The sequence below is a fragment of the Stenella coeruleoalba genome, assembly GCF_951394435.1.
Source record: "Stenella coeruleoalba genome assembly, chromosome: 11".
Lineage (NCBI taxonomy): Eukaryota > Metazoa > Chordata > Mammalia > Artiodactyla > Delphinidae > Stenella > Stenella coeruleoalba.
Window position 1 is genome coordinate 24,442,206 of NC_137157.1, and position 17,990 is coordinate 24,460,195.

The window sequence follows — 17,990 nt, forward strand, 5'->3', positions numbered from 1 at the left end:
CCCAGAGGTTCCCCAAACTATTGTCCTTTTTAAGTTAAAATCTCTATAATTAAACCTCTGAAACTTGATTACACATGACATATATTACAATTTTATAAAATGCCTAACATTCAAACATACCAAGCAAATAATCTGTGTACGAAGACAAAAGATCCATGGTGGCAAATTCTGGGATATTCAGTAATGCCTGTTGACTAACTTTATCAGTTTTATCATTTGTCTTTCCGATAAGTAGGTTGATTGCCAGCACAGCCTCACTGACCTAAAATTAATGCACAATTAGAGTTCATAAATGCAAGCTTTCTGATTCATAGATTATCCATTAGGTAAATAATGTGAAAAAGCAAATTCATAAAATAACATTTGGTACACATTAGGGAAAAAAATAAAGACAAACTGAAAAACAATATGTGATCCCCCAACATGTAGTATACACCATAGTCAAACAAATCATGACTGTTGACAATTTAATCAATAAATAAGTCATTTTGAATAGGCTACCTCCTGTAGCTATGACAGATACTTGCCAAAATGTGTGTCAAATATGTGCACATGTGTATCTCCCATTATTTTCATTAAAGAAAAGTGGAATCAAACCAAGTCTGGCTAATAGCAATTAAAAACACCACACATATAAAGAGCACTTCTAATCTTCCCAAAGAAACATCATTGGTGCAAATCCCAAAGAACGTGATATTTTCCTTTCTCTTGTATCAATACATTGTTTTGCCTTAACAGATGTGACGATAAAAAGAAGAGTTAAATAAAACTCACACCAACCTGTGCAGCAGCTCTTATTGCAATCCAGGCAAATAAACTGTGCATTTCAGATTTATTTACTGTTGGTTCTTTAATAGAACTATGCCTTCCGGGAAGAGCCTAAAAAATATGGCAAATGTTTTATGATAAAGATAGATAAAGACATCATAAAGTTTCGTGATAGATTTTCTCATCTTCTGAAGATGAGATTTTAGTGGAACACTACATGGCCATTAAGTGTAATAATGTATATTCAACTATTGACATGAGAAGGCATCCAAACTACCTTAAGCAAAAGAAAAGTATAGGTTACAAAACAGCATATGCACAATATGATCCCGTTTTCTAAAAGCTAGGTACACACATATGTTCCCTGTATACACAAGCAGAGAAAATTGTCAACAGTGGTTACCCCAGGTTTTAAGGGTAATTTAATTATTTTTATCTTTGTGATTTTCTAGATGAGCTTACATTATTTGAATAAAAATAAACACAAACTGCATTTTAAGTAAATGTTATTTACCATCTTAATAGAGGATCTAGAAATTGAATATATCTTGTGCGTAAAGACGTCAGAAACAAGAATATTACTTAAAGGTTTTGATAGGTATTTGCTATCAGTTTTCTAACTACAAAACTATTAAAGGGATGACTGTAATCATAACGTTCCACAGAACAGCAAAAAGTAACAATGAACGGAAATATGTTTAACATGGGGCGGTGTGTGTGTGTGTTCAGCTTTTAAATATAAAAAAGCCAATAGTACAGAAGTAAACAGAAACTCCACCAGCAACATAGTATCTGTTTTACATTTTTAAAGTATTAATAGTCAATTTTAAAGATTTAACTCATCTGTAAAAACTATTCAATTAGATTGCTTGTTCTAATTTTTGATGGTCATGTTTTGGCCGATTTTTAAAATCTTCAACAAAACTCCAGAATAAAACAAGCAATAACAAAAATATCTTTCTTTTACTTCTGGCTATAAGCCTCCCAAGGAAAAAGAAATGCAATGAATAAAGCTAATGCCAGAGCATGAAATACAATGCACAAAGGTGGCCTGGCCCAGTTCAAGTGTTAAGCTTGGAGGTAGACAGATGATACCTGGAGAGATCTGCCCATGGGGAATCTAAAATCTAAGCAATATAGTCCTGTCCCAAATATGGAGAGCCCAGTCACCAACTGTAATAAAACTACTTAGGCTCTGGTGTAGCCACTGCCAGCTTACTGGCTATATAAGCTTGGGCAATTCACCTGTTTAATTCTGGAAACAAGGTTAATAGGCATTGAGTGAAGAATATAGAATAACATTAAATAACTATATTGTAAGAACAATTAGTGACACACACATTCAAAAAAGAGAGCTCATTTTGAATTGAGAGGAAGGCTTTATTGAGGAGGGACTGAGAGGTGTTCAACATTGAGCAGGAGATACTAGCTTACGCAAACAGGCAAGAAAAAGAAAAAAAATGCATGTAGATAGGAAATGAAGAAGTTAAATTGTTTTTGTTTGCAGGAGACATGATGCTCTATGTAAAAACTTCCAAGATACACACACACCCCTCTAGAATTAATAAATGTGTTTATTAGCAAAATCACAGGATACAAAACTCAATACTCATAAATCAACTGTATTTCTGTATACCAGCAATGAACAATCTGAAAGTGAAATTAAGAAAATACCTGTTCACAATAGAAATAAGCTTAACAAAAATGTACAAAATTTGTACACTGAAAAGTAAAAAAACATTTTGAGAAAAATTACTATCTAAATAAATGAAGAGAGAGTTCATATTTATGAATTGGAGGATTTGACATTGTTAACATGCCAACTGTCCACAAATTGATCTATAGATCCAACACAATGTCTACCAAAATTCTGTTAGTTTTTTGGCAGAAACTGACAAGCAGATTCTAAAGTGTATATGAAAATGCAAAAGACTCAAAGTGAAAACAATATTGAAAGGGAAGAAAATAACTGGAGGGCATGTACTTTCCAATTTCAAAAAACTTACTACAAGCCACACAGTAACCAAGACAATGGATACTCACATAAAGGTAGATTTATGGATCAATGGAATAGAATTGGGAGTCTAGGAATAAATAATTATATTTATGATCAATAAACTTTTTGACAAAGGAGCCAAGGCAATTCAGTAAAGAAAGATAGTTTTTTCAACAAATGGTGCTGAGACAAATGGATATCTATGTGCAAAAATATGAATTTAGAGCCTTACCTCACACTTTACAAAAAAGATTAATTCAAAATGGACCATGGACTTAAACATTAAAGCTATAAAACTTTTAGAAGAAAACATACGAGAAAATCTTCAACATCTTTTAGGTAAAGAGCTGCCAAAACCACAAAACATACAAGAAAAAGATGATAAATTGGACTTCATTAAAACTAAAAGCTTTTTTGTTTCCAAAGACACGATTAACAGCATGAAAAGACAAGCCACAACTGGGAAAAATATTTGCAAATTATGTATCTGATAAGGGACATATATCTAGAATATATATTTAAAAATTCTTACAACTCAGTGATAAAAAAAGATAACCCGATTTAGGCTATGGGCCAAGGATTTGAAGAGACATTTTCCCAAAGAAGATATACAAATGGCTAATAAACACATGAAAAGATTTCCGTATCATTAACCATCAGGGAAATCAAAATCACAATGAAATATTACTTCATACCCACTAGGATGGCTATAATCAAAAAGATAAATAATAACAATTGTTATCAGGTATGTGGAGAAGTTGGAACCCTCATACACTGCTGGTAGGAATACACAATGGTACAGTCACTTTGGAAAACAATCTAACAGATCATCAACAGTCTAAACAAAGAGTTGACATTTGATCCAGCAATTCCATTCTTAGGTATACACCGAAGGAATTGAAAACATATGTCCACATAAAAAATTTGTATATGAATATTCAAAGCAGCATTGATCATAATAGCCAAAAAGTGGAAACAATTCGTATGTCCATCACCTGTTGAATGGATCAAGAAAATGTGGTATGGGCTCCCCTGATGGCGCAGTGGTTAAAAATCTGCCTGCCAATGCAGAGGACACAGGTTCAATCCCTGGTCCGGGAAGATCCCACATGCCACAGAACAACTAAGCCCGTGTGCCACAACTACTAAGCCTGCACTCTAGAGCCACGAGCCACAACTACTGAAGCCACTGCAATGAGAAGACTGCGCACCACAAGGAGGAGTGGCCCCCGCTCGCCGCAACTAGAGAAAGCCCGCACGCAGCAACAAAGACCTGCCAGTGCAGCCAAAAATAAATAAATAAATAAATAAATTTAAAAAAAAAGATACACAGAAAATAATGATCATATTGTATAGAATTATACTATTCTTTTCACTCAAATCTTATTTGTTCAATCTCTTAATTAATTATAAACACCTCCCTAGAGAAGGCCCCAAAGGTGATATACTTCTAAAATCTTATTAATTTGCATTGCAAATTGCTATGGAAACAAATATTTTTGTTTTCTCTTATTGGACATAAAGATGTTTATCACACCACAAAAGTAAGTTTTCTATGTAATCATTTTGATGAAAAAAGAAAAATAGCTGCTATCCACCTAAGGCAGCAACCGTATGAGTAGTTCAGCTGACTGAAAGCTTATTTGCCTAAAGGTTTTAAGTCATGTTTATGCTGCCTCAAAAATTAGAGATTTGACGTCAAAATTTTCTGGAAAGATTTTTTGGTGGGTCAGAGGATTATTTAATAAGAATGAAATATATAATGCCTACTGAAACTTAAAGAATAGAAAACTAGACATTTTTTATTAAAAAATGAAAACAAAGTTACTGGGTTCATCCACCTCCAAACCACCCAACCTCCTGCCCAGAGTATCTCACTCTGTCTGGATCCTTGGTACTCAAGTGTGGCCCACAGACCAGCAGCACAGGCATTACCCAGGAGCTCCTTAGACAGGCCAAATCTCAGACCTCATCAGGATCACAGGATCCCTGGAGATGTTTCTGCCCCTTATTTGGAAGTGCTGCTTGAGGGAGTACATGCCTCTGCCACTCTTTGCACGCTCCCTCCCAATCCATCAAATCCCACTTTCCAGCTCTTTCCACCACAGTCATTCACAATCCCACCAACCAGAGTTATTTCCTAATCCTAAATTTCACCACCTAAAGCACCCCCCAGCCTTCCTTCACTTCTCTTCCTCCCACCTTTCTTCCTCTTGCTTTCTTCCTTTCCACGTTTATTATCTGTCTCCCTCCACTGAAGAGTAAGTGCATGGAAGCAAGCACTGAGTTTGTCTTGAACCTTGCTTTATCACCTTCCAGAGTACGGCCTGGGTCATAGTACGTGCTCAGTAGGTATGGGATGAATGAATGAATGACTCTTTTCAAAAGGTGATCTGTTTGCAAGCCACATCAGTGGTGAAAACCATACATGTCCATCTGCTTAACCAATATGTCATTTCCTGCAATCTCCTGATCAATACTAATGACTTAGAGTATTTATATACACCTACATTTCATGGATAACATTTTAACAGGCAAAAATGTCCACGTGAAATCTGTTTCCAGAGTCTTACGTAAAAATATCGAAGGAGGTATCTAAATATGAGCGTGAGCATTAAGTAATGAATTAATTTCTTCAAGTCACAAAGAAAAACCGTTTCTTTATTTCCATAGCACAGTGCTAGCAAAGTAAGCAAGTTCAAAGGCAACATACTTTAAATTTCTAATAAAATTGTTTGTTACCTTAATAAGTGTTGATGGTGATGCTGAAAGTTTGCTCTTTGGCTTCCTCATGTGCAAAAATAATAGGGCTATTTCGAGGTAGGAGTCCCTTATCAACCTAAAATGATACAGCATTGTACTTATTAGATAGCTCACCATTCATAATCATTTTGCATCTTGTGTCAACAATTTCTGAGAGAATAAAAGGCAAAAATAGGCAAAACCAGCATCTGTTCCAAACTCATCCTCTTTTCAGAGCACTTGTGGCTTAGACACGGGCATCCTCCTTCCTACTGAAATTGAAAGCTCTTGAAGAGAGCTGAGCAGTCTACCTTGTCCTGTGCTGGCAATACTCCATGCTATGACCACAATGCAGCTGAGCATCAAGACCATTCTGGAATATTCCAGCACACAAGGCACTAAAGAAGTAACAGTCAAGACTGGAGGAACCTGCCTGGAAAACCAGACCTCTCTCTCTACTCGCCTACGCTAATTATAATAAGTTCTAAAGAGACATACAGAGTTATGCTGAAAGCCGTGATTCGGTATGGGTTAGGTCTGTGTATTCACTATCAAACCTGTCAGGTGGGACCATTTAAATCAGTGCAGTTGTAATAATGCTGGCTTATTCTCCATCTTAAGGTGACTTTTATACAGAATTGAGCTGGCCAGCCTTGGTACTGCTGAACCAGAGTGAATATTCACATAAATCCCTTCTAGATACAATTTCACATCTAGTGGAGGCTCCTGTAACCTGGGACTGGCAGGATATCAATCTGAGTACAGACTAGAAGCGATTTACAGTCCAGTACATCACGATGCTAACCGCCATCATCAACCATCACTGTAAACGAGGCCTTGGAGCAGAGCCAAGAGCATCAAGCTTGAAAAGTGAACCTGTTGCACAATGGACCCCAGTGAACTAGCCCTGCCGTGGGAAAAGGGTGCCCCAGTCGCCCCAGCCTTAAATAGTCAATGTACTACCAGAACACGAGTCTCAAACCCAAATGCACATTGTCATGATAATGGAAAGGTCTTTTTTTTTTTTTACCCTGAGTTTTGATCATGTCTCAAGCTTAGCTGTATAGCTTCAAATAGACTCTCAAGTTGCAAAGTTGGAGATTTCTCTTCCACCAATATTTGACATTCTATTTTGCCTGAAAGAAGAAAAGGATATACAAAGATGGTTTTTCCTTTTTCTATCATTTAGAACTTCAGAACAAATATTTTATGCAGGAAATTCGGAAAACTGAATGTGCTGTCCCTTTTGTCTGTCCGTCTCCTGTTTCTTGCTAGAAGGTAAGCCAATGGGGAAAGAGCTGTTGCTTCCTTCCCCAGGAAGGGTCCCCCTGCCTCCTTTCACTTTCCAGACACAACTGTTCTTATCATCTTACTTTCCTCTCCATTTCCTTACTTTGTGCTCCCACTTCCTCCTGTAGCACATTCCCTTTATCTACATCCATTTTCTTCTTTCTTCTATCATTGCAGGTATCGTAGAAAACATCTTTGCTAAAAACAAACCCTAGAAAGACAGCAAACGCTTGAAAACCAGCACGGATGATGCAAACACTCTCGTTTGCACACAGCTCCCACCCCTCATGGTGAGCCACAGCCTTCAAATGCAGGAGCTGGAATGGTACTTCTGTAGCAAGAAGGGCAGGAAAGGCAAATCTTACAATCACTATAAAAAGGATTCACAGTTTCCATGCAGCATATGCACAGGGCACAGAGCCACCTGGTGTTAAGTTCACGTCTGGACTTACAGATAGTTATTTACCCAGACTACACCTCATCTGCCAACTGGGATTGGTCATGCCTACCTTGTAGTGCTGTTGTAAGAACTGGCAATATGAGATGTAAAACACCAACTACAGTGCTTAGTATCTAGTAGATGCTCAATAAGTGATACCAATTGTCATCATCATTTTTCTCATGGCTAAAATAAAATTATATGAATGTATTATGCAAATGTGTGTTGTATATAAGTTATATAGATTGTTATAGCTAGTTAATTTAAATGGGTATGTATCTTTTATAGAAATTAGCTAAAATGCTTAGCTAAGTAATGAAATAAAAAAATATCTTCCAAGCATTCTTTAAGAAACATTATTCATAGCTAAATGGCTGATGCTGAGATTTTTGAGTCAAACATGAAACTTTGTGTAAGGAAGGTCAATTGTAATTAAAAGAGAAACGAAAATGGAGTACTTTTTTCCTTTCTAGATATAAACTTAAAATACGCAGTGTTCTCTTTATCCAAAACTGAGTTTGGCAGAGATACCAAGGTGTTTGTCATCACCAAGCCCTTTGTAAAATCAGTATTTTGTATAATCAGTGACCAGAGTTTTAAGAAGCCTTTTGTTCATGGGAAAAAAATAATCCTCAAACTTTATCATAGTTCTGACCCTAAATACATCTTACCTTTCTGAAAAAAGATTTCAGCTTCCACCTCTTGTTCTTCTGTTCCTGATGTCTTGGCGAGCTTCAAAGCTATTTCAAAAAGATGAAGGGCAGGTAACCACTTTGAGGGATCCTTCTTTTTACTGGTATAATATACTTGCTTGGCCACTGTATCTCCTAAAAGAAAGACAGTTGTATGAAGAGGGAACAATAGATATACAGTATTCATAACAAACCTCCCAGGTACCAGACTTCTCTCACAGTAGGTACAATTGAAGAACTCTGGGAGGGAGTTCCCTGGTGACCTAGTGGTTAGGATTCTGGGCTTTCACTGCAATGGCCAGGGTTCAATCCCGGTCAGGGAACTGAGATCCCACAAGCCCTGAGGCATGGTCAAAAAAAAAAAAAAAAGAAGAACTCTGGGGGTCTTTAGTTCTTAGCATTGAAGAAATGCTTTAAAGAAACACAATACCCAAATGTATCAATGAACTATAAACAATAGACCTTTGAAACTTTGTCTTTGATAAATTTCAACATTTTCTCATTTTTAAAATGAAGGATAGTATACCTGAAACTAACACAACATTGTAAATCAACTATACTCCAATAAAAATTTTTTAAAGATAAATAAAAATAAAATGAAGCCTCTTTCAGTTCTAAAATTTCAAGCCTCTTTCAGTTCTAAAGTTTCATAGTGCTCTACATAACAACTTTTGTGTTCCTAAGATGAGGTTGTTAGTAGGGAAACAACTGGAAGTTTTATGTAGTTTTATGTTGTTACCAATAAAATTTGCATATATTAATAGGCAGTAATTTCTATTCAGCTCTATAGCGGTTGCTCGCATTGCATATTTTGTCATCCCAACTAGTTGGCAAACCCATTATGGACAAAGGCCACATGTTATACTTCTTATGCGGTCCCATCACTACTTAACATAATGAAGGATTGTTGCATTGTTGAAGAGGCATTAGATTTAATTTCTAATCACCTCAAAGACAAGACAGACATTTATTTGACAAATATTTTCTGAGTGCTTAGGCACCGGATAAAAAAACAAGAAAATTGAAAAATAAGAGCTAAGTTTCACTAAGTACTTCCTACATGCCAGGTACCATCCCAAGTACTTAAGCATTATCTCATGCAGTCCTCCCAACTCTGAGTAGATACCATTATTATGCTCATGTTACAGAGGAAAAAGCAGTGGCACGGTGACGTTTAAGTAACTTGCCCAAAGTCACGTGACTAGTAAGTAGCAGGGCTGTGATCTGAACCTAGGCAGTCCAGCTCCAGGGCCCATACCCTAAACCATGACACTGCAGTAACCCCTTAAGAGAGAGACCGTGGAGCTTAGTGTCCAACAGGGAATGAGAACAGCCAGACAGGTAATCAAAACACGGTGTGGTTGACTGTGTGGCAGTGAAAGCACAGGACACCGTGGTAGCAGGTTACAGGAGCCCTGGCCAGACCCAGGAAAGGTCAGGGATGCCTACCCAGAAAATACAGCTGTCAAGGCCGGCAGGTAATGATCACTTTATCTTTTGGTAAGTTTAATAAAGAAGAAAAACGTTGAGATAAAGAGTAAAAGGCAACTAGGGGGGAAACTGCATTAATAGAATAGTTTAACAGGCACAGTAGAGCAGTATGAACAGAAAGGCAGTGTAGGATTGCAGAAGGATACAGCTGCTGAGTTGTAGCTGAAATGCTGGGTACAAGCCAGTCATTCGTGCTACCGTGTCATCTGAGGCTTTGAACAAGTCCCTACGTGCCTCTGAGCCTTGAGGCAGCAGAACTAGAAAATATCTGAGGTCCCTTCAAGTCCTGAAAATTTTAAATCCAAGATGCCATGCCCTATAACGAGTTTTCAGGAAACCTAGGACGTTTTGTAAATATTTAGTTCAGGAATGTGCTATATGAGTGGGAAGACAGTAGAAAAAGTATCTTTCTCTCCCCCATCCCTGGCCCTTTATCCAGGGAGAAGTTACAGAGACCTTCCTCTGGACAAGGCAGGATGGTAGCACTTTACTGAGAAAATGGAGATGAAGAAATTGAAGCCTTGCTTCCCCGGAGCTTCCTAGGAGAGTAAGGAGGCCAGGCATGGAACAGTGAGAATAGCTGACACCTACAAAGCTCTTAGAACAAACTAGCTGACCTTCTAAACATGTTACATATTCCACTCAATTCACCCCAGGGAGACTGGTACCTTTCTTATTTACATTTTACTAGAAAGGAAACTGACACACAGAGAAGTTAAATGATTTCCTCAAGGGAACTGGACCAGAATTCTTTCTCCAGAGTCCATGCTCTTAAACCCCAACAATTACCAACTGCAATTAGATCTTAGGCCAGAAGGATATGCTAATACCATTTGTCCCATACAGTCTCACATCTCAATACATCTCCCATTCTTTTTTTTTTTTTTTTAATTCTCTTTTCTGGGGTCATGTTTCATTTTTTAAATTAATTAATTAAATTTATTTATTTATTTTTGGCTGTGTTGGGTCTTCGTTGATGTGTGCCGGCTTTCTCTAGTTGCGGCGAGCGGGGGCTACCCTTCGTTGTGGTGTACGGGCTTCTCATCACGGTGGCTTCTCTTGTTGCGGAGCACGGGCTCTAGACATTCAGGCCTCAGTACTTGTGGCTCGCGGGCTCTAGAGCGCAGGCTCAGTAGTTGTGGCGCACCAGCTTAGTTGTTCTGCGGCATGTGGGATCTTCCTAGACCAGGGTTTGAACCCGTGTCCCCTGCATTGGCAGGCGGATTCTTAACCACTGTGCCACCAGGGAACCCCATCTCCCATTCTTATATGTCTTGCTTACTGTTTCAAATTATACTACAGCTGTTTATTAATACAAGACAAAAATATCAAGTCTTTTCATGTCATTGAGGCACTTATATACATGTACAATATGTACTATATATGGACTACATGCAAGACAGTGCTATATAATATAGTACTAATGTATAATAATAGTACTTGAATGATCTTCTAGATTTTTGTTAAAATTAGAAAAAGAATTGTTACAGAAATTATTGACTTTTCTCTCTCTCCTAACTAGATAATAGGCTCTTCGAAGGCAAAGATGATGACTCCCTGTTATATTCCCACTCCCCAGCACTATTCTTGAACCTTTCTTCACTCCTATTATACAATCAGTAATCTACTTTTTCAGCTAATAAGGAAGCTCTAGGTTCAGTCATTAATGGAAAAAAATAATCTTAAATAACCATGATGCTTATTTTTTGTTTGGTTTTTAAAAATAATCTCGAAATGTCTTTTTCTGTAAGAGGCTTTCACGAAGAAAAAGAATTTTTTTAAGTGGCTCTATTCTTGCAATGAAATCTATACTATCACTCTAAAGGAAGACTGTCAAGAAAGCATCAAATCAGATGATTTTATGCTTCATAATATTGAAGTGCTCCTTTTTGCAATAAACATCAACTCTGTGAAAAAGAAGTTGTGAAACTGACGTTGTTTTGACAGAAAAGTTGCTTTCGGTTTTTATTCTTTAAGTTGGTATTTAATATAATATAACAGAAAGCAAGCTGTTCTGCTTCAAGTGAGTCTAAAACACAGCAACAGTATTGCCACTGAGTGGTGACACATCTTCAAGATTAGTAAGGCAGGAAAGCAGAGGATACGTTTAACACAATCTGTACAAGTTAACACAATCTGTACTTTAAGTTCTTGTAGAAATCAAATATACTGGTAATATAACAAATTGTGGACCAAAGATACTGAAAAATAGCTCTCATGGGATCAGCGAGCTGGAAGGAATTCCAGAGGTCAGCTATGCCAGCCTAATTTCATAATGAGGAAACTCAACAATATAGGGGTGAACTGCTTTACCTATAGTAATAAGGTTCGTATCTGATGATGGTGATGATGATGATGATGAAAAATCATATCATAATAATGATCAATACTAATCATGAGGGGGAGGAGCAGAAGGGGAACAAGGGAAAAAATTGTGGGCAGGTGATGGTTTGAGCACACTTCTGTTGCCCTCCCTTCCCCACTCTAGTCCAAACACCTGCCTCTCCTGAGCTGAGCAGCTGCTGGTACAGGAGGCAAATGGGTCCCAGGAGGTGAGGGGTAATGTTTCAAAATGTGGGTTTTGTTATTATTCAAGTATGACAAGGTCAACAGGTCAGGAGATGACCGCCATCGAAAAGATAGTATTTTTGCTCACAGTTCTGAAGAGGAGGGAGGGCACACCATGCCACACAGGGAAGCACCAGGGTCAGTCAGGAGGTAGAAGGAGAATGGAGAAAACGTGGGCATGAGCCTTTATTGTGTTTTTTGTGGGAAGGAGTGGGTGGGTAGGGTAAGCAGACTAAGGTTTAGGATTGGCTAGTTTGTATAATTTCAGTGGGCTCTGCTAGTAGTCTATACCTGTCCCTGGGGTGACTGGGGCAGAAAAATAGTGGCCCTGAGGGTAAGAGCCCAGCAAAGAACAATAAAAGAGCTCAATAAAAGCTCAGGGTGTAAGCTCTGGAATGGCGAGTTTGCATATGAAAGACATCCTCACAGGAGTGTGGTTTGCTAACCTCTAGGAATTGGCTAACTCTGGGAGGGGAAGTCCCTCCCTGGTCAGCAAGACTCCTGATGTCAAAGCATCAGAAATACATTTTTTTCTAAAAAGGCATGATGAATATAGGTTAGAACAGAGAGAGAGCTGTTACAAGATTTTCTGTCCTCTGTGATAGACAAGAGTCTTGGAGCTAGAGGTAGGCAGCTTTGGGTCAAAGATGAGAGACAGTGTCCTAGAGAGAGCTTGAAGCAATGTCTGTGAGCTCCTGAGAAGGGCAGCAACACTGGCTGGCTCCTCCTCCTTGGTTTCCAAGGAGCTGTAAGCCTCTGGCTTACTGGTCTACCTGCTCCAATCAGATCCCCTCTTGCCTGGCTCCCGTCTATCCTCCACTCTGTTCTTCAGCCAGCAGCCAGGGTAATCTTTGGAAACATAAACTGTCCCCTGCTCACCCTCTCCCATTAGGCTGTCCCTAGCCCACTCTGCTCTGTCTATACTGGTCTCCTGGCAGTTCTGGAACATGTCAAGTTTGTCCTGACCTCAGAGCCTACAACTCACTGCTCTCTCTGCCTCTACTGTGCATGACTTCACTAAGCATATGCTTAACATTTACAGTCCAGGGTTAAATACTACTTCCCCAGAGAGGCCTTCCCCAAGTATTCTACTTAAACAGGCATCCCTCCCTTTGCTGTTCTTTTTTTTTTTTTTTTTGCGGTACATGGGCCTCTCACTGTTGTGGCCTCTCCTGTTGCGGCCTCTCCTGTTGCAGAGCACAGGCTCCAGACGCGCAGGCTCAGCGGCCATGGCTCACGGTCCCAGCCGCTCCGCGGCATGTGGGATCTTCCCGGATCAGGGCACGAACCCGTGCCCCCTGCATCGGCAGGCGGACTCTCAACCACTGCGCCACCAGGAAAGCCCACCACATCTGTTTTAATCTCCAATAGCTTCCCAGGACCTCACAGGGAGGCTGGCACATGGTAAGTGATCAAAAGCTATTTGTTAAATAAATGGAACCTGGCTATTCATAAATACTGCCCCAGATAAATGCACTCACATGATAGCCTCGCTGAAAATGACGTAAACTTTTTCATCAGTGACTTGAATGTAATATATGTTTAAGTGTTCTTACCAATTCTCATTTTTGTTTTGGCCAATAACATGACATGAGGAAGATAGATATTTTTCAAAGGCAGTAATGGACTTGCATAGTCAGTGTTTGATGTAGGAAATTCAATTGTTTCTCCAAAAGTTCGCATCTGTAAAAGAAGCACTGTAATGAGTAATTAGCTAATGTGGTATGCTGTAAGAAAAGACAGAAAAGTAAGTTTCTAAGTCTTGTGGGCACAAAAGCACTCTCACCTGTTCAATAAGAATGTTGTGAGACTGAGTCAACAAATATAATTTTTCTGTTTTCGAAGAGGGAGTTTCCTCGAATTTCTCGGCTTTTGTTAAGTCAGCCAGTAAAAGCATGCTTCTCACCAGTGTTAAATGAGATCGAGGAGAAATAAACTCACGTCCTTCAAGCAACTGTATTACATCCTATTAAAATAAAATTATTCCGTTTGATAGTACCATTCACAATTCACTGAAACAGGGGCCAGATGTATTGACTGTTACGCATTCAGTACCTAATGGAAATTTAAATTCTCTCCTTTTATTCTAACCGGAATCCTCTGGTAAATATCAATGTGAATTAGGTTTCCTTCCTACCTGAAGGTTTTTTATGATGTCTGCTTTTAAGTGCTTTTCTTGTAGGCCAATGATTACAGCTTGCATCAAGAATTCAGCCTGTAGCTCCCTGTCGCCTGCACTTTTTGCTTCCACACACACTTCACTGATGAGGCTCACACAATCTGTTATATCGTTTTCTAAAATAAACAAATGCAGGTACTTAAAATGCACTGAGAAAGTAAGAAATTATATGTGCAGGTTATTCTCGGTGTTTATCACAGGAATATTGTATAATACAGAAGAAGAGGAAGATGTAGAGACAAAAAACAAATAAGACTGCACGAAACATTGAAAATAAATGTGCTGTAATTTACGAGAAGTACTTTAGGGTATTCAAACGCTGCAAAAGTAATAATGATATTCCATGAAATAATTTAATTTGGGAGATGGGTAGAGATGGGTGAACAGATAGGTTTACATATAGATAACTATTAATCACTGCAAGAACTCATATTTATGTGCCAGGCTATAACCTAAGAACTTTAGAAATTTAACCCATTTAATTCTGGAAATAATCCTATGAAGTAGGTACCACATTTCCATCTTCCAGAGGAGGAAACTAAGGCCTAGGGGGTTAAGAGATTTGGCCAAGATTACACAGCAAGGAAGTGGTGGGTAGAGTATTTGAACTCAAGGAGGGGGGGCTCCAGAATCTGCACTCTGGACCCCTGAACTACGCTGCCTTCCTAGACCACAGGAAGGCGTGTGCGTTAGCATTCTGAAATCTCCTTGCCTGCTTTGCATACAGTAATATATATGCCATTTGCAGTGATACAAGGGACTGCTGAAAATGATTATTCTCATTTAATAACTTGAATTTTTTATTCTGGAAACAGATAAAGCTAAGAAGTTATAAAATGTTAATGGTATAATAAAATACATCCCAAGAAAACCTCTGTTACCTAAATAAAATTAAATTTTATGAAAACTTTGACTAAGGAGATGGAAATAGGATATTTGTACCTTTCACGATTCCAATGCCACGAATCTGGGCAACAAACGCAGTCACCAATGCTAAGCGGCACCTCAACCACAGATGAACGTTGAAATATTCTCGAGAATTTAGGGAAATGGGATCTAAAAACTCATTATCATCTGTACTTTCAGTGGCCTAAACAATATTAAAATGATGGTTATCTTTCCATTTTAAAATGTCCAAGTTCTAGACTAATGCTAAATGTAACATAAGTTAAGGGAAGCATCGATATCATTTAACAGTATTAAATTTTAATTTTAGAAATTATTCTTGAACATTCTATAAAACATAAAAAATACACAAGAAACAAAAATCACCCATAATCCCATGCTCCTCTATTAACACTGATCCTCATATGAGTGCTTTGCAGCATTTCTTTCTCTCTGTATACTCACTGTTGAAAACTAGCTTTGCAGTCTGAATTTTTCATTGCAAATTGTATTATTATCAGCAGTTTCCATACCTTCAAAAATTTTGTGACCATCATTTTAAAGGCTGAAAAATAATCAGTAACACTGGCTAATGTTTACTGAGTGCTTATTACGGGCCAGGCACTGTGATACATGCTTTATACACATTAGTTCACTTAATCCTCCTGACAAGCCCAAGAGGGGCTATTATTATCTCTATTTTTCAGATGAGAGAAGCGAAGCCTAGGAAGGCTAACTATTTGTTTAAATGTCATCATATTTTGGCGGAAGCTGGGATTCAAGCTTGCATCTTTCTGAATTTAGAGCCCACAGTCTTAATCTACTACATTACACTGCTATGTGCTGCTCACATCCCAAACATATATTATTTTATGATTTACTATCCTCATTATTACACTTTATAAAGGGAGTGGCCAATGTTCAGAGCTACTGGGAGGGAGGTGACAAAGGAACTTTTCCAGGGAGCAATCAATCTTAGACACTTCATCTAGAACAACGCCCATTTGTTCTAGGAATTTCCTGCTACACATCTCTGACAACTCATCATCTCTAACCAGTCAGCAATACCTGCTATCAAGGAGCTGTAACCTGGACTTGACAGGGGCTGGAACATGACAGACAGGTGAGGAGCAGAGGGGGAGGGGGAGCTGTTTCTGAACCGGAGTAAGAAGTGAACAGAGACCCCGAGACAGGCTGGTGATTAGAATGGGTACACCACGTACTCGAGGAGTCTAGTGTTTAGATTAGAAATACAGAAGAAATACACATCAACATACCTTAATCTCTGCCTACATTGCTTTTATTATTGAAAAGCCAAGTCATGCTTAATCTAAATCAGGGTTTCTCGACCTCAGCATGACTGACATTCTGGGCCAGATTATTGTTGTGAGGGAAATGTCCTGTGTGTTACAGGATGTTTAGCAACATCCCTGGCCTCTACTCAGTAGATGCCACTAGCACTCCCTCTAGTTATAACAACGAAAATGTCTCCAGGCACTGCAAATGTCCCCTGGGAAGCAAAATACCCCCCCCACCAAGTAACAAGCATTGCTCTAAGTAAATTTTCAGAATCAGAATCCTTTTTAGCCTTTATACTGCTTTTACTGTGGTAAGAAATGAGTCAATTAGTTTTGCTTTTTTTTTTTTTTTTCCTGCGGTACGCGGGCCTCTCACTGCTGTGGCCTCTCCCGCCGCGGAGCACAGGCTCCGGACGCGCAAGTCCAGGGGCCATGGCTCACGGGCCCAACCGCTCTGCGGCATGTGAGATCTTCCCGGACCGGAGCACGAACCCACGTCCCCTGCATCGGCAGGCAGACCCTCAACCACTGCGCCACCAGGGAAGCCCCAGCTTTGCTTTTTTGTAGTGACATTAGATAGTAGCAATTTTATTAGTAAAGCTTAAGCTTTATTTATTTTAAAATGAGCAAGGATTCTATGTGCTGAATCTTTATATTTTAATCCTAAACAACCCTGTTGTTATTAAATTACTTGGTCTAATCAAAATCCAGTGAAATTTCAAAGAACATGTGACACCAGTTGTCAAATAGACTTGAGGGCTTAAACGCAGAAGAATTTAACTATGAGAAGGAAATAGCACAAGGTACTATTAGCACAAGGTAGGAAATAGCACAGGTGGGAAATAGCACCGGTAGGAAATAGCACAGATAGGAAATAGCACAAGGTAGGGAATAGCGTAGGTGTCACACTGGTAATGCTAAAGAAGAACTAAAATCAAAAGTGAAATGGGGCTTCCCTGGTGGCGCAATGGTTGAGAGTCCGCCTGCCGATGCAGGGGACACGGGTTCGTGCCCCGGTTTGGGAGGATCCCACATGCCATAGAGCGGCTGGGCCCGTGAGCCATGGCCCCTGAGCCTGCGCGTCCGGAGCCTGTGCTCCGCAACGGGAGAGGCCACAACAGTGAGAGGCCCGCGTAATGCAAAAAAAAAAAAAAAAAAACTTAAACAAAAGTGAAATGAAGAGCAAGTCATGCGAAACAACTTAATTTACTAGTGACATCAGATCTAGAATACAAGAATGATACATCTGGTGGGACTTCAGTCACTATTACATCCAGTCCCATCAATTCCCAAATGAGATTACATAATTTAAAAAAATTTTAAGGAATTTGCCCAAGGTATACCAGCTAATAAATAGCATCAACGGGGCTTAAACACAGATCTTTTTACTCTAAATTCAATGTTTTTTTCTTCTTTACCCCTTTGTTTCATTCAAATAGTTATACAATTTCCTAGCATGCCAATAATTATTCCGTAAAAAGTGTTATCAGGATAAACATTAAATTCATACGTACATAATCTCCTGGAGAGATGGAATTCTCTGTGTCATCTTCTACTACCTTCTTTTTAAAAAGTTTTGAATCCTGGAGAAGTTTAAGTGTGGAAAATACTATCGCAGCACTAAAATAGAGAATATGTTTTA

General features: G+C 38.9%; 1 protein-coding gene across 1 annotated transcript in view; it reads right to left on the reverse strand.

The window, feature by feature from the left end:
• CFAP54 (cilia and flagella associated protein 54) overlaps positions 1-17,990 on the reverse strand; it is a gene marked incomplete at its 5' end in the record, with an annotated part of 297,105 nt that overhangs the window by 69,979 nt on the left and 209,136 nt on the right. Inside the window, 10 exon segments of the mRNA XM_079935999.1 lie at positions 121-262; positions 781-879; positions 5,507-5,603; positions 6,537-6,642; positions 7,907-8,062; positions 13,543-13,669; positions 13,773-13,952; positions 14,124-14,281; positions 15,108-15,255; positions 17,863-17,968. Coding sequence (XP_079792125.1) covers positions 121-262; positions 781-879; positions 5,507-5,603; positions 6,537-6,642; positions 7,907-8,062; positions 13,543-13,669; positions 13,773-13,952; positions 14,124-14,281; positions 15,108-15,255; positions 17,863-17,968 — 1,319 coding nt within the window.